General features: G+C 56.4%; 8 protein-coding genes and 1 non-coding gene across 9 annotated transcripts; 5 read left to right on the top strand and 4 right to left on the bottom strand.

Moving 5' to 3' along the window:
• Positions 1 to 587: 587 nt before the first annotated feature.
• Positions 588 to 1367, bottom strand: C8A04DRAFT_29664 (uncharacterized protein; the record flags this gene model as incomplete). Its single annotated transcript, XM_062781089.1, has 4 exons — positions 588 to 899; positions 965 to 1187; positions 1242 to 1250; positions 1333 to 1367. The coding sequence occupies 4 exons, from the start codon at positions 1365 to 1367 to the stop codon at positions 588 to 590; spliced, it is 579 nt and encodes a 192-aa protein (XP_062636080.1).
• A 447-nt stretch (positions 1368 to 1814) lies between these two features.
• Positions 1815 to 3082, top strand: C8A04DRAFT_38087 (Pre-mRNA-splicing factor cwf17; the record flags this gene model as incomplete). Its single annotated transcript, XM_062784106.1, has 4 exons — positions 1815 to 1943; positions 2012 to 2138; positions 2217 to 2972; positions 3033 to 3082. The coding sequence occupies 4 exons, from the start codon at positions 1815 to 1817 to the stop codon at positions 3080 to 3082; spliced, it is 1062 nt and encodes a 353-aa protein (XP_062636079.1).
• A 1983-nt stretch (positions 3083 to 5065) lies between these two features.
• Positions 5066 to 7010, top strand: C8A04DRAFT_38086 (uncharacterized protein; the record flags this gene model as incomplete). Its single annotated transcript, XM_062784105.1, has 4 exons — positions 5066 to 6224; positions 6289 to 6605; positions 6669 to 6793; positions 6839 to 7010. The coding sequence occupies 4 exons, from the start codon at positions 5066 to 5068 to the stop codon at positions 7008 to 7010; spliced, it is 1773 nt and encodes a 590-aa protein (XP_062636078.1).
• A 3021-nt stretch (positions 7011 to 10031) lies between these two features.
• Positions 10032 to 10837, top strand: C8A04DRAFT_13053 (uncharacterized protein; the record flags this gene model as incomplete). The annotated part of the gene is made up of 3 exons (XM_062777563.1): positions 10032 to 10125; positions 10190 to 10365; positions 10433 to 10837. The coding sequence occupies 3 exons, from the start codon at positions 10032 to 10034 to the stop codon at positions 10835 to 10837; spliced, it is 675 nt and encodes a 224-aa protein (XP_062636077.1).
• A 1123-nt stretch (positions 10838 to 11960) lies between these two features.
• C8A04DRAFT_t96 lies at positions 11961 to 12042 on the bottom strand. Its single transcript has one exon. It is a non-coding gene; the product is annotated as a tRNA-Thr (tRNA).
• Positions 12043 to 13309: 1267 nt separating this feature from the next.
• C8A04DRAFT_38084 (uncharacterized protein) lies at positions 13310 to 15028 on the top strand (the record flags this gene model as incomplete). The annotated part of the gene is made up of 2 exons (XM_062784104.1): positions 13310 to 14865; positions 14941 to 15028. 2 exons carry the CDS (start codon positions 13310 to 13312, stop codon positions 15026 to 15028), a joined length of 1644 nt encoding a protein of 547 aa, XP_062636076.1.
• Positions 15029 to 15708: 680 nt separating this feature from the next.
• Positions 15709 to 17327, bottom strand: C8A04DRAFT_29659 (HAD-like domain-containing protein; the record flags this gene model as incomplete). The annotated part of the gene is made up of 2 exons (XM_062781088.1): positions 15709 to 16753; positions 16921 to 17327. 2 exons carry the CDS (start codon positions 17325 to 17327, stop codon positions 15709 to 15711), a joined length of 1452 nt encoding a protein of 483 aa, XP_062636075.1.
• Positions 17328 to 19917: 2590 nt separating this feature from the next.
• On the bottom strand, positions 19918 to 21780 carry C8A04DRAFT_38082 (uncharacterized protein; the record flags this gene model as incomplete). The annotated part of the gene is made up of 3 exons (XM_062784103.1): positions 19918 to 20001; positions 20767 to 21543; positions 21700 to 21780. 3 exons carry the CDS (start codon positions 21778 to 21780, stop codon positions 19918 to 19920), a joined length of 942 nt encoding a protein of 313 aa, XP_062636074.1.
• A 36-nt stretch (positions 21781 to 21816) lies between these two features.
• Positions 21817 to 22347, top strand: C8A04DRAFT_12994 (uncharacterized protein; the record flags this gene model as incomplete). Its single annotated transcript, XM_062777542.1, has 2 exons — positions 21817 to 22034; positions 22191 to 22347. 2 exons carry the CDS (start codon positions 21817 to 21819, stop codon positions 22345 to 22347), a joined length of 375 nt encoding a protein of 124 aa, XP_062636073.1.
• Between the last annotated feature and the right edge of the window lie 162 nt (positions 22348 to 22509).

Below are 22509 nucleotides of genomic sequence, written 5' to 3'. Positions count from 1 at the left end.
TGATTGCACAACCCGACCGATTATCAAAATGCCACTAACAGTCGGAAAGTAGCCCTAACGTGATATGGGACGTCGGACTCCGGCTGCGGTCATTCGGCTGGGTCGACTTATGTGGATTGCTTGATCACCGTACCGACCCTTGAAGGCGACCACCGCTACAGGGAACGCACCGGGTTGCAGGGGCCGCGCATCATTCAAATAAGGCAATATCAAGTGATTTGGCCCGACCTCAGTGGCCTTGCTCGGTATATTACGGTAAATACACATCAAGCGCCGAACGTACCCGGGTGACTCGGTTAGGTTAGGGCGGAGCGAGCCACCTTCATCGAGCCCTCAGCGCCCTGACCTTAACCATCCACATGAAAGCCGACAGTGGAGTCCGGTCGTGAGAATTTTTAAGGCGGGACAAGCACAGGGTTGAGCGGCGGCTTGAGGGATGGATTAGCCCAACGAGGAACACTGCCGGCCGTTGACTCGGCTTGTGCATAGGTATGCCTTAGACCAGTCCTGCCTTTCGGGTATCGTCCATGATAAGCTGACATGTCGCCCCAATGCAATGATCGCCTTCGTATTTCATCTCAAAGCGCCTAGTCATCCTCTGGCGGAAGCTCGTCGTCGATGTATCGTATCAAGCTGATGCGCATCTCAGTCGTATCATTCCCCCGCAGCACGTCGCTGACGAAATGAGCCTCCACTTGCATCTGTACCATTTCTAGAGCACCGCGTAATACACCGCATAGTATGTTGGAGTACCACAATTCGTCCTGAGCGCGCCCGTCGTCGGGTAGTTCAACAAAGTCGGCGAAGGGATTTTCGTCGAAGATGAGGGAAAACTGCTTGCCGTCGCTCGTCCAATTTGTGATGTTGGGTGTGATGTTGAGGAATATCTTGAACCCGACCTGCGTAACAATATTTTGTTAGGCTGATGGTACTTATTGGGTTAACAATGTCGAGCCAAACATGCCTTCGCAATCATCTCTGCTGTCTCGCGGAAATTGGAACACCGCCGGACCGTATTCGATTTGGCGAGGTAGTCTTCAATTAACCGTAGGCCAATGTTGTAGCCCATCTTATCGAGCTGCTTGTTGACCTCTACATAGTCGCTGTCAAAGTCCTTGCAGAGCTGCGCAACGATGGTGCCGTAGGTGAGAACCACGAGCTCGGCGTTGACCTTGTCCATGCGTGTCCTTCGCTTTGTGGTCAGTGGATTGGTTGTGCAGCGAATTAGTGCCTGCGCTTACTTCCAGACTCTACAACGAGCCCGCCATGGTCAGTGTCAATATTCAGTGCTAGCGAGATGGGCGGGGGGAAGGGGGGGGGGCTGAGGCGTACTCCTCCCCAAGCCGCGAGGCTTTGCTTGAAGCCATCCTTGGGTCGGATCAGACCGTTGCCAGTCGTGTTCCCCAACAAAGAGAAAGAATATAGAGAGAGCGACATGCAAATGCAAACTCGAAGCGGAGGAAGCGGGGGTGCAACGAGATCGGGGTGGTAGCGGACAGATGGAGATGAAGTTGTCTGCAGTTGCTACCCCAAATGGAAACCCAGCAGCGCATTGCTTGGAAGGCTGGCAGGCGGCTGCAGGGTATCTATCCATGTGGGGATGTGCCCCACGGCCGCGGTGCGCTGGAGCAAGCACGGGCCATCTAAAATCCAGTTCCACCTCGCAAGGTGCACGCCTAAAAACATCAGAAACACAGCAAACACGAGATCAGCTATTGCAACACCAAGCTTGGATCCTGACCCACCCCACGATCACCACCGCCCATATTGCCTGTCAATTGGCCCGGTCCAGCAAAGAGATATTGCTATCGACCATGTCTGAGAAGCGACCGGCAACTGGCGACCCGAGTGGGGGACAGCTGGTGGTGAAGCGACAGAATGTTGGCACGAGTCGAGCTCTTACCCGTCAGGGCGCGTCGGGGGGCGGTGCACTTATCCAGACAGTATGTGATGAATGCAGAAACAGTAGGGATGAGTTTGCTGCAATAACGTACTGATTCGAATGATATAGGCTCCTCGGACGAGCGCGTTACAAGCCCCACTGATGGAGCTATCAGGACACTCGGGAGAGGTCTTCGCAGCCAAATTTGACCCAACGGGGAACCTTATCGCATCGGGGTCGATGGACAGGACAATAAGTATGTATATGGTGTTTTGGGGGGATGTACCTGAGCGTCAAGGGCTGCGATGAGGGACAGGCGGCTGACAGCGGTTAGTGCTCTGGCGAACCTACGGCGATTGCGAGAATTACGGCGTACTGAGTGGGCACCGCGGAGCCATCCTCGACTTGCAATGGTCACGCGACTCTGATATTCTCTTCACTGCCTCCGCCGATACACACCTCGCGAGTTGGGACTTGACATCCGGCGAGAGGATACGACGCTACGTCGGCCATGAAGAGATCGTCAACGCGATGGACATCAGCCGACGCGGCGAGGAATTGCTCATCAGTGGAAGCGACGATGGAACGATCGGGATATGGGACCCGCGCACAAAGAACGCGGTCGACTACATCGAGACCGAGTTCCCCATCACCGCAGTGGCTATATCAGAGGCTGGGAATGAGATCTACTCGGGCGGCATCGACAACGACATCAAGGTGTGGGATATCCGGAAGAAGACCCTCGTGCACTCGATGTTGGGCCACACCGACACCGTGACATCATTACGCGTGTCACCCGATGGTCAGCAGCTGCTGTCGTATGCGATGGACTCGACGGCGCGGACGTGGGATATTCGGCCCTTCGCGCCGGCTGAGCGGCACATCCGAACGTTTGATGGCGCGCCGTTGGGGCTTGAGAAGAATTTGATTCGTGGGAGCTGGGATTCCGATGGGAAGAAGATTGGTGTTGGGGCTGGTGATGGCACAGTGGTGGTTTGGGGGAGTGATTCCGGGAAGCTGCTCTACAAATTGCCTGGACACAAGGGAACAGTGAACTGCGCCGAGTTTGCGCCTGGCGACGCTCCACTCAGTAAGCCCTTCCCAGGATCTCTCGCTCGTCATGAATGTTCACTTACTAACCTCTTATCAGTCCTTTCTGCGTCGTCCGACAAGACGATGTTGCTTGGCGAGCTAAAATGACGCAGCTTCTCAGCATACTAGGCCGACTGTCTAAGACGATCAACACTTTACCTTACCGTGCTTTTTAGAGGTTGTCAAGCCACAAGACGCCCGGATAAGCGGAATGAAAGCTTGCGATATGGAAACGGGAGGCCAAAGAAATCTGGTTCATTACCCTACTGGCGATCCATGGTCCGGACCATGTGGACACCCTTATCCAGCCGCGATACCGGCCGGGCTTGAAGTGCCAAAGAGGAGGCACTTGCTTTTAGCTTGGCACTCTGCAGAACGCGTTGGCAACTCTCTCCTTTGGGGTATGAAGGGGGGTGTAAGAAAAAGGAAAGAAGGCGGAACGTAGAACTGTGCTTGGGAGAACAAGAAAGATGTCGTGGCAGAGGAAGACCAAAAGATGATACCCAGAATTGAACATCCTAACAAGGAAACCAAAAATGATGGCCGAGCCCCCACTTGGGGATGGATTCGGCGTTTCGACACATTTCATTATGCCCTAAAGAGCGTCAGTGATGTCCCCTCAGTTTGTGAAGGCATTCGCCAGAGAGGTGTTGAGTTGAACCTCTTCGTCCAGCATCGCCCTGCATCTTGTGGAGGGGCCAGGGGTCCGAGCTGAAACGTTGTCCGGCCCCACCCACCCTGCTTCATGCGTTGTTGAACCGGCCTGTCGCGTGGGAATCAACAACAGCCAATCATTTGCGGTAACTGTCCCATTTTGCCGGCCAGGAGTTCCCGCTTGCAGTTCAAGATCGTGGACAGCTGTGGCCTTGGTTGGGCTGCAAGAACAGATGTCAGATTTCGCAGATGCAATGGCTGTAAAAGTGATTTGAGTGACTCACGGGAAGTGAAGAGAAGCGGAATTTGACTGGCTGTCAATCGATCAAGCTTGTTTATGTTTCTGCTCTTTTTCCTCGTGCTTCTTAACCTGTCGACTCGAGTAGTCCGGGGCAAGGGCGGTTTGAGACGACAGAACAGCGAGCGACGCAGGGGCCGCAGCAATGAGGACCGGTCTTGTTCCAACGTGTCAAGCGAAGCCGACTGATCGCCAGGGCACGATGTCTTGGGATGACAAGTTCCCTCTTGCCCTGCCCGAGCGCGCTTCATCCTCCTTCGTGAGAAACGCGATGTCTGTGGCTTTTTGGCCGTTGAACCCCTTGAGATCCGTGGCTAACCAACCCCTGTATCCCGACCCGAGTCTCACATTTCAACATGGTCCCTTCGGTTTGACTCGTCAAGCCGGGACTAAGTATTGAATCGCCTTTCGATGACTGGATGAGTACCCTTCAAATGCCCCGGTTTGTGGCTCTGCTTCCCCGTGTGGAGTTCAAATAATTAGGTGAATTCTTTGATCTCCTCGCCCTGGTACCCCCCAGTTCCACATCCCGCAAAACCGTCTCGGACGTCCGCAGCCAGTCGAATCTGTCTAAGTCCTGGTTAGGCACACCACCCGCATACCTCGAAACAAAACACGATGCTGCGCCGACCTATGGGATATTTTCCTTCTTTTCGAGATCCTTGCCTCCGTGTTCACTCTTTTTTCCTTCCTAGCTTCTCTTCCTGTCGTTTAGTTCCCCAAAGTTCTGGGAACCTGCATTAGTCTGGTGTCATCGCGACCTCCGGTGTTGTTTCTCATCACTCGAACTTCGTCGAGAGAATATACAAAGGACCAGGTCCAAAAGTCTGACCATCCCATTGTTTCCTTCTCCTTCATTTCGCCTTTGGCATTTTCTTCTCCAAGGCTCTGGAAGCCGGTTGTTGTTACACGTACCGACTGCTCTGAGAGCAAGGACTTGCCTCATCGTAGACTATACGAGAAAGGAGTTGATGATACCCACGCGCTTGGCCGCTTCTTTTCACGACCTTCACTTTTTTAGGTGGCTCTTACCTTTCATTTATAGCCTCTCGCACAAACCAGCAGAGACCGATTTAGTGGTAGCAAACAGCATGCCCACAACCTTCTCATCTTAGACAAAACCACGGAGGACAACCAAAATGAACCGCTTCAACTTCTTCACTGCGCGCCCTGCGGCAACCACACCAGGCGATACCACCGACCCTTACGGCGACCGCACCCCTCTTTCTCCCGGCCTACACCCCAGCAGTGCCGAAACCGACACAGACGACGAAGTCCTCAACGACGACCTCGAAGCGGCTCGCCCCACCGCAGCCGCCACAGCAGGAGCCGCCGCCGCGTCTGCCAACGCAAACCACGAGATGTCCGAACGCCAGCGCCCTACCAGCACTCGTTTCCTGCACCGTTTCCGCCCAGCCATCCCTTCCTTCTTCAGCACCGCCGGCGCGTTTTCCGCGCCCGCTCCGCAGCCTGGCCAACACCAGCACCCGTACCACGGCTACGGCCAACGCTTCAGTATCCGCCCAAGCAGCAGTCATTATTCCGATTCCGGTGCCGGCCTACGCGGCGCACCGGATACAGTGTTGGACTATTACCCACCGCCGCAGCAGCAATACGGTGCCCGTTCACGCCATCCGGCACTGGGCCCGGAAAGTCCAAAAAGTCCGGATCTGAACCTGAATTTGAACTTGCCTGGGACGAGGTTAAACGTGCCTGGGCTTAGGGGCCCATGGGGGAGCGGTGGTCGTGGGGAAGGGGATCGTGACGATGAGGTAGCGGACGGGCTGGCGACCCCTGCGGGGACGACATGGCCAGGGCTGGTGGCGGAGCCGGAGCCGGCGGTTGTGAGGGACCGTGGAGAAATGAGAAGGCATGGTCGGCGTGAGCGATCGGATTCAGGCTCAGGGTCTTCGCGAGATAGGGGGGATGACGAGGAGCGCAGGCAAAGACGGCAGAGGAGGAGGGAGGAAAGGAGCGGAAGCGGAAGCGGGAGTGGACGATCGAGACGGTCGGAGCGATCCGGGAGGAGCCATCGTCATCATCATCATCACCATCATCGGTCGAGACGTGGCGAGGAGGGCCGGGCTGAGAGGCGGGAAAGACGCGAACGTCGGCAGGGGGGGGATAGTTCGAGCGGGAGTAGTGGGAGCAGCGGAAGTCGGAGGTCCTCGCGCGACAGTAAGCGGCCGCCGAGGAACTTCCTCTTCTGCTTTCCTTGGGTTAAGTCGCGGCGCATTCGCTCGCATATCTTGCGGTGTTTTGTGTCGGGTATCTTCCTGGTGTTGACGCTGGCCATCTGTGAGTGCATTCACCTATCCCGCTTCCATCTCGACCAACCTCCGGCGCTAATAAACCGACACAGACCTCTCGCTGTTCTTCACAAAGAACATCAACAGCACCGAGTTCACCATCGTGCTTATCCTCATCATCCTCTTTGTTACCATATTCTTTTGCTACAGCCTCGTCCGGCTGATCATGTTGATCATGAAGCGGCGCAAGCGGGAGCAAATGGCCGCCTTGGGCCAGGCGTCGGCGCCCGAGATGCTCGGTCCTAGTGGCTACGCCGTGCCGCGGGAACCCATCCCTGTGGTTCTCGCCCGCGACGAGGAGGCGGTGGGCATCCAGAGTGAGGCGACCAAGACCGGCCCGCCGGCGTATGGCGTCTGGCGAGAGAGTGTGGTACGTTGATACTGGGTGACGCAGATCAAAAGCAATGATGGTCATGGCTAACGGGCCTCACAGAGAGTCGACCCCAACCGACTCTACTGGATGCGCAACCAGCAGACACAACCGGCGCAGCGGCAGCAACAGCAGCAGCAGCAACAAACATCAGCCGATGAAGTCTCGGAGCTGGGCAGCACCACGGGGTCTGAATCCATGGAGAGCACGGTGAGCTCCTTGAGTAGCGGTAGCGGCGGTGGTGGACGCCCGACTGCTGCGCCTCGCCCGCCGTCGTACTCATCAGACGACGGCGTTAGCTATGTAGTTGAGGCCCGTCCGCGGTCGATGGCCCCGCCACGGGGAGGTGGCTACGGGGGACTCGGGCATCCGTCGGAGAGCGGCATGTCGGGGTCGTGGGTGTGAGCCTGGGAACCGAGGCGCCTGGCTGAGAATGACGGGTTGAGAGTTGGCGATGAATGAGGAAAGGATGGTCGGAGGGGGAAAGGGGCACATGAGCATTTTGGGGGAGTTGGGGTTTGGATTTGCCGGGTTTGGTGAACACACCGCAACGCGGATGGCCATCGCCACCAGAATCGTACCAGGTGTACGTAATTATAATCGCGGATGAATATTTCGAGCGTGTGGTCGTGTAGCCGTTTGTATGCCGTTCAAATGTTCCTGGTTCTGGCCACTCCTTGTGTTGCGTCCAGGAATGAACACCATCAAAATCCCGAGTCTAACGGGCCGCGCTCTTGTCTCGACGTCGCCCACAGCCTGGCGAGATAACGCCTCTCACTCTCCCCAGACGACGACCAGCGCTGCGTTGATGCATTCCTCCACCCCTGAAGCCAACCGGCCGTCACGACGACACGCCCTGGACTCCTAGCGTATGTAGGCTCGCAATCAGCCATCACAACCCGTTGCGTGCCTCCGTCATCTTGGGTAAATGCAGGGCTCTCTTCAGCTGATGGGCCCAGTCCGTCGTGATATGTGGTTGACCAACCGTCTCCATGCCACGAGGTTCCGAACAACCCCGTTGCGGCTTGCGAGATCACCCCAAGAGTGTCCGTTTTGGGCCTTCCGGGCCGTGTTGCCTCATCTTCAACTGCCCGGACAGGTTAACCTATCGGCGATGGGTGCGGCGCGGCCGTTTTTGGCTCCGAGTTGGGCATGATTGGGCAGACGGGCGCGTTTCCCGGGGCAGGCATGGGGGTTTTGGATGCAACAGGGCCCGTTTCCGCTTTGTTCGATTTCTCTCTGTATTCTTCGGGCCGGGATGGACAGGCGAGGGGCAAAGAGAATGAAACCTGGACGTTCTCGAAACTCCATAGCTGGTGAGTCTGGAGCTTCGACTTCACAATAGATTGATGCAACCGGACACAAAACGATAACTCTCACCCCGCGCGCTCGTCATCCTGCACTCCCGGGCAACAAACCACGACCTGTGGCGGTATTTTGTCATTTGAAGAGGTCTTGGTATTTCTGGCCAATGCGAAATCGGGAAAGAGACTTGGCCTTTCGCTCTTCTCTCAGTGGCGGCCGGGGCAAAACGGTAGCTCCACCTCCAACGGCAGTGGCTTTCGGTGAGACCCGAGCTGCAGAGACTCGGCACCGGCAAGCACAACCTATCTGAAGGAAACAACATCCGGGTTCCGAGACATGTCCACTCAATGCGCCGGCAGACTGGTTAACGGGGAATATGAAATAATTACGTTACTGGTGGTTTTACTGATGAACTGCGCAAGCTGTTGGAGACGAATCTGCAAGGAACCTTCGAAAATCCCTGGCAATGGAAGTGGTCAAACGGAAAACGGCTGGTGCTTGTAATGGTAGCGTTTGTGCTGAAACGGGCCCACGAGTCAGGAACGGAACCGCGAGCCAGCCGCGGTTGCCTCTGCCCATTGGCCTTGAAACTTAGGCCCCCGCCTCCATTGGCGACCGGAATCGTGGGCTGCAACTTGGATGTGGGGTGATGAGGTGGGCTACAGTGGCAGAGTGGGTCCACAGTTCGCCCGCCAGGCCGAGAATTTTTAGCCCTTAGCGTGCCCTTGGGGCTGAGGCTTGCGATGTGCCGATGCTTTGCTCGGCCCAGGTGGTTGCAGCGGAAAGAGCTCCCTAGGCTCTTGCTTCCTTGTGCTCGGCTTGCTAGGGCCAAGGTGAGCGCTAGCGGAGGGAGCAAGGGCCGTGAATGATGCTCCACGTTCCCTCCTTCCATGCGCCGGCGAAAAGAGGAGGACGGCAAGGACGTGGGTACTTGTGATAGACTTCCTCTGCTCGGATTCAACCTGCAGATGTGGGTGCTTGGGCGAAATTACGCCGTCATCCCCCGCCACAAACCTGCCGCAGCTGCTTGCGGTGCCTGGCTTGCCTGGCAAACTCCGCAAGCCCAAGCAACGTCCGAAGCATGTCACTTCTATGTCACTCGATTCCGTTTTTTCTGAATGCCAGCAAGCAAGCATGCCCGCGCTCTCCCTCCGTCTCCATCCCCAGGAGACCCCATCTGCTCCCCCATTGTCCCGCTAATTTCGTCTCTTGCTCTTTCTCCTCCCTCCTTCCTCCTTCTTGCCACAATTCTCTGAAGCACAAATCGCAAAATCCATCTCTCGGGTGTTGTTGGCGAGGAAGTCGGAAACGAAGTCGGAACGGAAGCAAGGTCGAGGCTGCAGTTGACGGTCGATATTATCACGAGTTTTGTGGGAAACGGTTCTCCTAGACTTTCTCGTTCCGGGTTTTACTTTACACCAAGGTGAGTGCCACACCCGCTACCGTCAACTCCTCTTGAAGCCCTCCTTGGCCTCGTTTTGTTACTTTTCCCTCGCTCTCAAAGGCACGTTTGGATGCACGGCGCAGGCGCATATCAAGACAGATGTGGCACAATACCATTGCACTCGCAGAGCTAGCTACGGGCGACTTACTGGATTGTGGGAGGCGCAAACGCGGGGCCAGCCCACGGGTGAGTTGCGCGCATTATTGGATAACACACTACGCAAACACCCCGATCGCCGTCGTGTCTGGTCGCATTTGACACGACAGCCTCGTCTGGCGCATCAGGCTTGCCTTCGGCGCGACCCCGAGGCTTGAGGTTACCAGTTAGCCGGGCAGAGGACGGTTTCGCCGTTTATGCGCGCCGAGAGATTCGGGTCGCACAACGAATCACCCAAATCGGCGAGGGAGGGATCCGTCTCAGTCCCATCATGGCGCGCCTCTACGGGTCGCCAAATATCACCGAACAAAGACAACACTAAACCATGAAACCATACCGGTTGTCAAGCGATTCGCAGGGACGATATACACCCGGTCACCAGCCATACAGCGACACCACACCTTTGCCTGCCCCTGCGCCTTGTGCCCACCAAAGTGACTAGGAATTTCGGAAACATATGGAGGGATAATGTTCTGGAGCCAGGCGCTAATAGACCTTGCAGACGCTTCAGGACAGCAAATATGTCGTCGGTTTCTCGTCGGGCGTGCTACAAGTGCGGTGAGCTCGGTCACCATGCCGAAGCCTGCGCCTCGCCTCATCGGCTATGCTATAACTGTACGTCCGGCGCATCGATCCTGCCCACAGGGGTGTGAACCTAAGTTTCTAACGCACGCGTCAGGCAAACAGCCAAATCACGAGTCGAACGAATGCCCAATGCCCCGCACTACCAAGGCGAAGCAGTGCTATCATTGCCAGGGTCTCGGCCACGTCCAGGCTGAATGCCCTACCCTCCGTCTGAGCGGTGCTGGCGCGGGCAACCGGTGCTACAACTGCGATTCCATTGGCCACTTGGCTGTGCGTGCTCTCCCCCATACTCCAACACAACCCGGACTAGGTGGTGGCTAACCCGATGATTTTGCAGCGCAACTGTCCCAACCCTCCGGTCCCCGGCCTTGGCCGCGGTGCTCCTATCCCCCGTGGCGGCTTTGCTCCCATGCGAGGCGGTTTCGCCGGTGCTGGGCCTCGTCCGGCCACCTGCTACAAGTGCGGTGGCCCCAATCACTTTGCTCGTGACTGCCAGGCCCAAGCCATGAAATGCTACGCCTGCGGTAAGCTCGGCCACATTTCCCGCGACTGCACTTCTCCCAACGGCGGACCGCTCAACACCGCTGGCAAGACCTGCTACCAATGCGGCGAGCCTGGCCATATCTCGCGCGACTGCCCTAAGAAGCCTGGCCCGAACGGCGATTTGCAGCCCGACGTTGACATCACCGGCGCTCCAGTCCTTCCCGCCCAAGCGGTATCCCCCGTTGCCCCGGTTGCTTAGAGCGTTACTCGGCGGCACTCGACTGTCGGGCCAACCTTTGAGTTTACTTTTCCTTCATAACGCATGACTTTCGGGTCACCTATACCAATCTCGTTGGTATTTCTCTCTCCATTCTGGAAATGGGATCAGGATGATACGACATCGGGGTTTCTTCACGGCGTTCTCGGCTTTGGCTGGTATCAACGACTATGGTCACATGTTTATTCGTCCGGACAAACAAATGAGGGATCGGGAAAGGAAACTCAAAGCATATCTTCTTCGCTTCATACGATGGCCGTTTTATCCAACGCCTGGCAGGTACAGCCGGGTCCCACGGCTCGGCTGCACCCCAAGGCAAATTCACCCATGGCTGCCCCAAGTTTTTTTCCTTTTTTTCATATGTGTTTCTCCAGTCTCCGCTTCATTTCTCTTTTCGCCATCATTGCCTCGTTCACCTAGACGCTACTTGGAGACAAGCAAACTTTCAGAGATACCCCCACCTTCTTGGAGCCGGTATTACGGGTTTCGGACATGGTTATTGTCGAGGCTCTTGGGCGAAACGCTTCGAAGCACACCTGGGGATTCGGCGGGTTGTGACATGGCGCTGTGCGCGTACAGGCGCCAGGCGGGCAAAGGCAGAGCGGCAGGCCAAAAGATTTGGGAAGGAAAGGGCAACGATGTATCTAGTGGGAAGGTTGCAGTGGCAACGCGGTGTGCATGTGAAATAGTAGGCGATTTTTAATCCTGCTATGGACGATGCGCTTGGTGGTCGGTTGATGTGGTAGGACCCGGGAAGTGAAAATACAACCCTTCAGTCTTTATACGGGCTTCTCAGACTCTATTATTGTGAATGGTCAGCCGGAATAAATAAAAGCAGAACGACATGATAATCTGCATTAGGTATTCCGGAGGAGGGACGGTCAGCGTAGACGGTGAGTTGATCAAGTACCAATAGGTTTTTCATAAAAGAAGCCGGTTTGACAGTTCCAGAACCTCCGTAAAACTCGATTCCTTGACGAGCCCAATCGCCTACTTTCTGAAGCAAAAGGGTGCAATCAAGACGTTGAACAGACGGAAGACAAAAATCGTGAAAAAAGATTAGACAGCTGAGCTGTCCAGGGATAGATGGTATCAGGTTTTAGCCTGCCTGATACTGGAATCGAACCAGTGATCTTTGCATCTCTAGGCGGTACGAGTGCAACGCATTACCCCTGTGCTAATCAGGCTTGTTGAAACAGGAAACTGGAGCGGGGGCTCATAAGCTCAGTTGGTCGTCGGTGCGCCAGGGGCTGCGAGCGGAGCGCGTTATAATTACCCCTGAATTGCATGGCGCCAAGACCGGTCGAAAAACGGTTTCCGCACCTTTGTTTACGAAGTCATTACCACAGATATCAAATCCATGATGACCAGGACCACGACAAATCTTTTCAATCCTGAGAGCAGTTTTTGTGCGTCGATGATTAGTGCCCTACTAGCTTGTAATCATCAAATTTAACACGCAACGCGGGCTTGTCTTGGCGTCCGCTTGCGCTGTTTCAATCAGCAGTTTATCACATCTCAGTGCGGGCAATACCCAGGGCAGCATTAATGGTTGAGTTGATGGTTGGAGCCGTCGCCGGTGCCTTGCTTTGGTAGCTCGAGCTTCGTTGGAAACGCTCTACGCTTGTATCTAAGAAATCGCCTCAAGGGAGTTTTTCTGGGTTGGTGAGCAGAACGATAAAGACCGAACTAGGATACATGCGGCTATGGCAGTTATAAACTGCGTGCCATGTCCCAAACCCGGTCGTGAATGTTGATTGTCGTGGTACCCAATAAGGAACGTTTGTTACCCCGGCGTGGCTGAATACCATGGTAACTCGGGGCCGGTGATTACACATGTCACATATGAACCCTGGCCGGACCACCCATGGTGTTAACGTTCAATGCCGTGTTCCCCGCATGGAGTTAATGTCCCAAGGAACGGGACGTGGAATTCCGCCCCTCTTTTTGTTTGGTGTCTCGTTGTTTGGTTGCGGCCTCCATCAATGGGTACGCTCTGTACTTGCTTGCTTGGTACTGTGCCAAGTGGTAAAGTTCGGGGAGGGATCGTCGGTCCCAAAAGAAAATGACGATACCCGTGACACCGCCGATCACCCGTTCCTTTGGGGTTCTTGGACGTCACACAGCAAGGGAGGTTGGCTGAATGGGTTCGCATAAGACCAGGAAACATGCCGAGATCAAAATAAAGTGCCGAGTTCGTTCGTTCATCACTCGCTTGGGGACTTCGTCGAGTGACCTCCATCGCTTGCTTTGAGCTGTTGCGGGACGGAAGGAAGGCGTTGAACTAGGAATCGGGAGTTGATCTGAGGAGGCACACACTGGAAAGCGTTAACGTTAATCTCGACTACCTTGTTGTTTCTTTATCCATTGAAATCACCAACATTCACGCCCCGCTCAAGAGTCGAATCACCACTTTCTCGGCGAAGCGGAACCCAAAAAGCCCACGACTTCACGATGAAAGCCTCACACACCCAGGCGGCCCTATTCGCCGGCGCCCTCCTCCCTTCTCTCGCGTCCTCTCAATTCTGCCCGGACTACTCCTCCTACTCACAAACCCGACACGAGCCCTTCTCCTCGGGCAAGCACGCCCTCGCCTCGATGCGCCCGTTCGCGCCCTGCCGCACCTTCAACTCAACCGCCGTCGAGTCCCTCCTGGTCAACGTCACCAAATCCATCACTGACCCGGACCTCGCCCGGCTGTTCGAAAACACCTTCCCCAACACACTCGACACCGCCATCCGCTGGCGCGGCCACGCCGCCGACAATGCCGACGAGGAACTCGCCTTCATCATCACGGGCGACATCGACGCCATGTGGCTGCGCGACAGCGCCAACCAGCTGCAGTCGTACGTGTCGCTACTCGAGCCCGACGCGGCCCCCGGAAAACCCGATTCCATCGCGAGCCTGTACCGCGGCGTCATCAACCTGCAGGCGCGGTACCTACTGACTGCGCCGTTCTGCAACTCGTTCCAGCCGCCTGTGGAGAGCGGGATCGCGCCAGTGAATAATACGGCGGCTGTGGCCGACAAGGTGACGCCCGGGTATGATGCGGGGGAGGTGTTTGAGTGCAAGTACGAGCTGGATAGCTTGGCGGCGTTCTTGCAGATTTCCGTCGACTACTACGAGTCGACGCAGGATGTGGCATTTTTCGAGCGGTTTCAATGGTTGGACGCGCTGCAGACCGTGTTGGACACGGCGAGGGCGATGCAGGCGGGGACGTATGCGAAGGATGGGTCGGTGAATAAGAGCCCGTATACGTTTACGCGGCCGTCGGCGCGGGCGACCGAGACGTTGGCGAATGATGGACTGGGGAGTCCGGTGCGGGAGACGGGGCTGATTCGGAGTGCATTCCGGCCAAGTGACGACGCGACGCTGTTTCAGTTCTTGGTGCCGTCGAATATGTTGTTTGCACGGTACCTGGAGAGTGCGAGTTATATTGTGGCGGAGCTCGCTCAGAAACAGGGCGACGGAGGCGATAATGGAAGCCAGCACAGCCACAAGAAACGAGCAACCGTCCCAGCCAACCTCGCCGACGACATGAACACCTTCTCACAGGAACTCCGCAAAGCGATCACCAAGTACGCCGTGGTGCCCGTGACCACGGCATCCGACAACGGCACGACCTCGATCGAGACGGTCTACGCCTACGAAGTGGACGGTTACGGCGGGGCCAACCTCATGGACGACTCCAACGTGCCCAGCCTGCTTGCGGCGCCCGTGTTCGGCTATTTAGGTAGCATCGACCCCGTCTACCAACGCACGCGCGCTCGGCTCCTCAGCGCCGACGAGAACCCGTATTTCATGACGGGGACGGTGCTGAATTCGATCGGGGGACCACATGCCGGGCCGGGCATGGCGTGGCCTATGGCCAGCGTTGTGCGGATTCTGGGCTCAGACGACGACAAGGAGATTGTCGAGGTGTTGAGGGAGTTGGTCGGTTCGACGGATGGGCTGGGGTTGATGCATGAGAGTGTCAACTCGAACGATGCTAGCAAATGGACCAGGCAGTGGTGAGTTGTTTATTCATTTTTTAGTGCATTCGTCGATTCATCGGAGGACATGCGCAAGTACTGACTGGAAGATAGGTTCTCGTGGGCCAACGGCTTATTTGGCCAAATGATACTCGACCTGCGATTCCGCAAGCCGGAGTTGCTCAAGACGAGTTTCCAGTGAAAGGTGGGAGGCCAGGTAGCAAGGGTCACGGCAGTACCTGATCATGCGATGTGTTCAGACACCCAAGGATCCCATGTATTCAGCGCATAGCGGGCCATGATGTAATGTATGAGGAGCCGCCATCTTCGCGCTCGCTCTCCATTTTTTTAAAAACACGATTCGAGGTTCTATCTCAGTGCTATTCATTCTAGCGTCTCTATGCGAATGACGTCCAGGCCCATCAAGGGTGCTCGCTAGACGGATGCGATATGCCAGGTGTATATGCCCCAAGTTTGTGTCTTGTGTCTGTTACATATCCTCAAAAGATGCAAGACGAGGAAAATGTTCGTGTTCCCATCCCAATATCCAAAATCCGGTTGCATGCCAGCAACGAAGAGTGTTCCAAATCCCAAAGTGAAATGCCATGATGAAAGTGAGCAAGCCAAGCCTAAACGGGCGAATGCAGGTAAAAGTGAAAAAAAAAAGGCTCGCCGTAGCAAGAAGAGAAGAAATAAGAGTGATTCGAAGCCAAAAAAAGAGGAGAAAAAGAACCAAAAGTGTGAGCTCTTTTTGAGAAGAATCGAATCGAAGCCAAAAGCCAAAGAATGGAGGTACGCAGTGGTATCAAGAACTGGGTCGTCGTCAATCGTCCTTCGTCGAAATGCATTGCTCTCACACTCTTTCAACAAGTCTCCCTGCTCTCAAGCCTCAGCCAGGAAGAGATCCTCGCGCACCTCAACCGGCGGGACACACCCGTCGGCGATCGCCTTAAGCGTGTCCTGATCCAGCGGCAGAGATGTCTCGACAACACTGTCCCGGCGCCCACCGCTGGCCCGAACCATTTCGCGGCGGATGCCGTGGTTGACGGCGTCCAGCACGGTGTCGACGAGCTTGCGCGGCTTGAACTTGGGCTCGGTGCCGTCCTGGTAGACACCCGTCTTGACCAGAATGCTGTACCACTCGTTCTTGGCCTTCGCGTTCATCGCGTTGGTGCCGCGAATGTCGGACTCGGGCGTGTCGCCGACAAAGTAGACGGTTGCCGGCGGCTCCAACTCCGCAAGGCCATGCTGCGTCGCGCGCCATTGCTGCAAGAGGCGAGTGGCAAACTCGAACGTCGACACTTGCGGCTTGCCGAAGGCATGCGTGTTGAGCTTCTTGCCGCCGGTGGTGTCCTCGAAGACGGTCTCGACGATGCGGCGTAGGGCACCCATACCGAGGCGCGCGTGCTCGTGGGCAGCCGACCAGAGGACGTCGTTGTGGCTGAAGTAGATGGGCGGGCCCTCGTCAAAGGTCTCGGACCGCGTCTCGAGACGGCCACCCTTGGACTGGGCAATGTCGAGGATGATCTGAAGGTCCGAGGCCCAGTCGCGCGAGTCGGCAAATACAAAGATGGCCTCAATGACAATGTCTGACAGCTTCTCTGCGCCGTGACGGGCCAACAGATCGCGCGAGTTGGCGTGCTCCTTGTCGGTGAGCTTGCGGAAGGGGGCCGTCGTCGCGTTGGCCTTGAGAATGTCGCCAGGGGTGACCACATCGCGGAAGCCGTAAGACTCGGCAACTTGGCGGCACTTCTCGCCTTCGCCGCCGACCACAAGTACGGTGCCGTACCGGTCAGCAAACTCCCGCATCGGGGTGTGGCCGCAGATGAACTGGCCGGGCGAAACGTCGATCTCGAGCTGTGCCGACAGGTCTTGGCAGCGTTCCGTCTCAAACTTGCCGCCGCCGTTGGTCAAAAAGATGTAGGGTCTGTGGACGAAGAACGAGAGGGTCGAATTAGCCATAACCATTCAGCCATGTGGCAGGTGGGACTGCTAGTAGGGGTGGTTGTTCGTGGGGAACTGGAAATGTGGGGAGGGTTGACGCAGTGATTGACGGCCAACAAGGGAGGGAAGGACAAATGCATCGTGACTTACACCTTGATGCCCCACTCATTCTCGCCGTTGAGCACCTTCATGGCTTCGACTGCCTCGGGAATCGGGCGCCCGCCACGGATGAGCACGCCGTCGATGTCAAAGGCAAAGGCAAAGTTGTCTGCCACGCCGTTCGCATCGGCCATGGGCGCAACGGGCACGGTGATGGGGGTGGCTGGACTCGCGGGCGACACGGTCTCCGCCGGCGACGCGAGGCCGCCCTCTCCGCCAACCGCCGAGCTACCGGACGAGGGGACAGGTGACAGGGCATCTTCCTCGTCTGTGTCGGGCTCGTGAACGCCCATCTCGTCGAGGCGCCTCCGGGCATCGTCGAAGGCATCGGCGAAACTGCTGCTGGACGCCTTGCGGTCACACATGGGGGGCCGCTGGGGAACGGGAAGGGTCGACATGTTGGGTGGTAGGAGATGGACAACCGGGGATTGTTTTTCGGTGATTGTCGTATTGGATACAAGTTTAGATAAAGGTAGGCAGGCGTGCTTCCGCTTGGTTGGATATCTCAAGTATCAATATCAACGACGACCGAAGAAGCGGGATGGTTGATGAGAGAGGAGGTTGATGAGGGCCGTGAGGGGTCCGTCCGTTTTATAGACCGATCCCATCCGCAAGATGCTCGATGAGGACATCCTCTCGAGAACAGCTGGAACCCGGGTATCAGCACGCAAGCACAGTACTGCCAGACACACGCCCGCAAACCCACAAGTCCGTATCCACACGCCCACAACGCCCGCAACACCTACAAACACCCACACGACCGGGAGGGCGCCTGGAAAAGAAAAACACACATGGTGGTGGGTATGTTGGTGGATATGGTGGTGGGCCCTCTGTCGTGCAATCGCAGCGTATCAACACGGCGACAGTGGCTCCAGCAGGCGAGGGAAACACAGGGTCTTAGGGGTACCAGGGTGGTTCGAGGGGTCTGGCTGGGCGCGCTCGAAAGCCCTGGCGGGCGATGTGGATACTGGGGGGCGTGCGGCGAGACAACAGACACGGTTCGCACGGCCGATGAGTGAGGGATAAGATTTCATCATTTCTCACCACACCACGCTGCCCTGCCCCTGAGCCGAAATTATTCGAAAACCCTAGCCGCTCTCAAGATTCGGCGTCCCGTTTAGTGTAGTGTTGAGATCGGATCGAAGGGGCGTGGAAAATTGCCGTACACTACATGTCTGTGCCCATCAAGTGCCCACATAGTGTGGCGCCACGGTACTTGACATGAATGAATCTTGAGGTGCTGGGGAGCGCGAACTTTCGATCTCGTCGAACCCACATGTCCACTGCCTCCCCCAGACTCCACCACCAAAAAAATATGGGCTCAATGTGGTGAGCGATGTTTCCATGAGAATCCTACCATGTTAGGCAGGCGGAGAGCCCCCTTCTGCCCATCGAGCTCATCGAAAACAGCGATGGTGTCGTTCCTGAAATCCACAATGCCCACACCCCGCCGCGGGGTATCAAATGCTCGCTTCGATCCTCCAGGGTCCTGGCATGTGCGATTCTGCACCAAGCTGCACAGTGCGGGATCCAAATTAAATTTCCTGACACTCCCTTCCTTGCGACTGTACACAACACAGTCCTGCGCTGGTAGGTACACCAGGAATTTGCAGAGGGCCTGCATTGAGGATATCGTTGCTGAGCGAGGGATGCAACACACTTACTCGGAGGACGGCTTTGGGAGCCGCGCGAGCCAAGGCGGATAACACGGGCGGGTAAGGCGGCGGGTGGGCGTTTCGATCTGGCGAAGCGAGAACCGGGGTTGTCTGCAAGAGACAATAGTATCCTGAAGGGTTGAGTTGTTTCGGTGTGTTGCGTGTTCACCGTGCATCGAACGAGCTAGTCTCAGCAGTCCAGCACATGCCGCAAGTGCGTCGTCCTGTATTGTAATGATTGAGAAGTCTCACAGGGTGTTGTAATCTGTAAAGGCCCGAAAATGGGAGGGGCGGGAGCCGATCAGGGACGCCAGCAGGCGAATTGGATGCTCAAACGTGGTGGTTCTCGGCTGGGTTGGATTACTTGTTACAGCCGCCAACAATCCCGTTACTGCCTGTTACTACCTGTTGTCCCGTCGTCAACAAACCAGTGCCCAATGACGACGGGGGTGAGGAAATCTCTGTTTTCTGTGGCCGCCAGGTACAGGAATAGATCTTCTCATGCATCTTCACCTTCAACTTCGCGGTGAAACACAGTGGCAATCCATGCAACCACATCTCTTCAAGCCTGGTTATTGGCTGACGGGTTGCCGGGGCGGCTTGCTGATTGGCCTGCATCGCTCATTTTCTTGTCTCTCTCAGGGAAGCCCCTCAACCCTTGGAAATGCGAGAATGCATGCAGACATTCAAGGAAGCCGCCTGTGGGCGCCCGGAAAACGCGGCGGCGGGTTTGACCGCCAAGTCGCCGCGTCGGACGCATTGACGATCCAATGACGTCAATAACGGGTCCGTCTGTGAGTGAGGTTTCGGCCGGAGTGGGGTCCGTTGGCGCATGAAAAGCGCTCGCAAGGCTCGTCGACGCACATTGCAGAGTCGTCGAGAGCTGATCGAGAATGGCAGAGCAGGCACTGGCTTGACTGGTAGGCCCGAGAAAGAGGGCGCCGGCCGACACGTCGTTCCATGCCCAGCCGGGCCAGCAGGTCGAAGGACAAACAAGGCCTTCTGCCGAAAAATCCTTGGCCCGTACTCTTCCGTGCCGGCCTCTTCCGTGTCGGTCCCGGGCACGCACCGTGTTTACCCACTCTCCCACTTTCGCCCACTTCCATCGAGCCCACCAAAATTCTTCGTCCCTCCATGCCTCTTTCAACCGTGTTGCCAAGCATCGGGCCACCTCATGCAGGGGCTCGAGTCTGTTATTGGATGATTTTGATGACTGTTTGTCGATGCCTTTCCATCCTTCTCGCCAACCGAATGAAATGCAATCCCGGTCCGGGGACAGTGTTGGCAGACAGTGAAGACACAGCGGGCTCCCCGCCGCCATGTGAAGCAAATATTATTGTCCGAGGCAAACCCCACTCGAGCAGCTGTGAATAGCATCCGACTTGCTCCGCTGCGAGCCCGCTAAGCCCGCCCGGGCCTGTCAGACCAGAATTGTCGATCCATGCCGTGAGAGGTCCAGGGTTTAGTGAGTGAAACGTTGCCCGCTGTGAGTCGCAGAAAAGAGCCGTTGAACCAGGAAAGGCCAAGGAAACTTCGCAGCCACCACGACCGGTCGCTGTAGGTCGTCGTCATGGCCGTATGATTTCACGGCGATAATGGGACGACAGCTTCCTGACGAGGAATGAGAGCCTGTGCGTATCCGGATGCGGGTAACCCAACTCATCATCTTGGACTTGCGCCGTTGACGGACTGTCCCTAGCTTGCCTGGATCAAAGGCTTCATTGATAGCCCGACACCTCAACAAGCAGATGCCCGCAGGTGTACGTGGATTCTGGCATCCGTGTCCCTTCGGTCGGTGCTCTCCACGCGCGAAACGAGATCGCCGTTGCTGTTCCCAATATCCGATAGAACAGACATAGTCTGATAGTGTGATAGTGTACATGTATATGTGCGTTTGCATGTCCCCAGAGTGGAAAAGAAGAGGGGCTAGGAGGGTCTCGAGAAATGCTGCAAAGGACCGTCATTGGAAGCCGAAACCAGTCGTAGCTGATGATCGCGCTGACCGGCAGGTCTGGAGGCATAGCCCCAACTTTCCCCGCGTTATCCTGTACGGCTCCTGGGTTGCCCCTTGGGGCCTCTTCTTCTCCATCCCGAGCCATTGAGGGCAGAGAGAGAGTCCTCATCAAGAGGAGCTCAGGGTGAAACCAGTCTCCCCTTGACAGTTTCGACGGCCATCAATGACTCCATGATCGCTGGGGACTGAGAAGGTTCCCCATGGGGAAGTAGCCAGCCAGGCAACGCGCTCAACCACTGTCTGCCTTCCGTGCCGATGGGCAAGCGCTTCTTCTACGCTCGCATCCCAGAATGTGGGAACTTCGGCATGTTCAACCCGCAGCCAACCCTTCCATCCGGCCGTGACGGCAACTTGGGCCTGAGAAACCGCCGCATTCGACACAACGCCCGCGGAGCTCATGGCACCGCCTCCAATAATTATAGTACCCCACCATTCCCGACGGCCGCTCTTGTGCGACCCGTAGAGCATGTAGTGCTCGATGGAGGTAACGCAGTCGGCCACATGCACAGGACTTCCGCGTGGAGGGCGGAGAACATGGAGGTGTTCCAAGTCGCTACGGTGGATGGCGGTGGTAGCGGGCATGGTCTCTGCCGTTGTGGAGCCGTCAACAAACAGCCCGCTGCTCGCAACCGACGTAGTAAGAAGCCGTAGCGGGTCGAAGCGCCCTTCAAAGTCGATGATGGCCACGGCCTTCTCGTGCGGAGTAGCGATGAGAATGGCCAGTAAAAAATATAGCAACTCGAGATGGCGGCCCGCGAGAGTTAAAGTGCTCGACCCAGTTGCCCGAAAGTGACGATCGACGAGATCATTGAGCGCATCGACGGGGAAACTTGGCGAGCGTGTCTTGGGTGAAGTCCTACTCCCAATAACCCCATTATCATCGCCGTGATCCCCTTTAGCAATATTATTTGCGGCGTGGAAGCTTGTGCGGAAGGCTGCAAGAACCTGGATCAGCAGGGAGCATGTCAGTTCTGTTGAAGAGTTAAATTTGTGGCACCATGATTTCCACCACTGCGCTCTTGACCCAAACGGGACAACCTGCAACATCCCAACCACAGTAAATCGCCCAAAGACAGCCATCGATTGCGACCGACTACGAACCTCATCAAGCGTTGCCTCTTCAATCTCACCAAGGACGCGAGCACCCACGCTCGCGGCGCCCGCACTGCGCATTGACTGCATCACTTTCCCCTCCTGCTGTGTTGCCTTATGTCTGCGATGGCGCCGCCTTGCCCCAGTTTTCCTGTCCGTCACCTAGCCGCGGCTGTCCAAACTAGCGAGGATGGGAAGGTCCGAAAAACCGAGAATGGACGACGAATCGATTTGGCGGGCGATTGCGAACTGTTCGGCCTCGTTCAGTATGAGTGCATCGTGGCGCGCCCTGAATTGGGCGATAGCCCTGTGCAGTGCTGGCCAGTGCAGCGATGGTTTCGTAGGTGAGTTCTGCTTGCGTTTTCGGGCCATCCCCGACCCACTCTGGGCACACCTGCGGGCGCGTGGGCGGGAAATAGCAATGCGATTTCGTCTGGGTGGTGGTGCGGAAATTGAGGCGGCGTGCTGATGTTGAGGATGTCCGTGTCCCAACTTTTTAGGTGTCAGGACAAAAAAGGCAGTTTTACGGCAGAAACAACAGTGTGGGAAGGAAGGTCTCTAGCAGTTACCCCAACAGAAACCGGTGGCCCCCAGGGGCAAGGTGTGCACATGACCACTCCAGCACAGGTTGCTGCAAAGAATAATATCTCCAGTTAAACCACCAATAGGTACCTCGTTACTCACCTCTCTGGAGGCTTTAACTGGTCACGATCCCCGCGCCTTGCCACCGGCACAGATTGAACCAGCACAGAGAAACCAATATGAATGCGCCCACTGACTCAATGTCTACCATGAGTTATTCGTATGATACAACCCATT

Source organism: Dichotomopilus funicola (genome assembly GCF_033296635.1).
Source record: "Dichotomopilus funicola strain CBS 141.50 unplaced genomic scaffold C8A04scaffold_41, whole genome shotgun sequence".
In the NCBI taxonomy this organism is placed as follows: domain Eukaryota; kingdom Fungi; phylum Ascomycota; class Sordariomycetes; order Sordariales; family Chaetomiaceae; genus Dichotomopilus; species Dichotomopilus funicola.
Note: the sequence above shows the minus strand (reverse complement) of the source record. Positions and strands in the feature narration are given on the sequence as shown.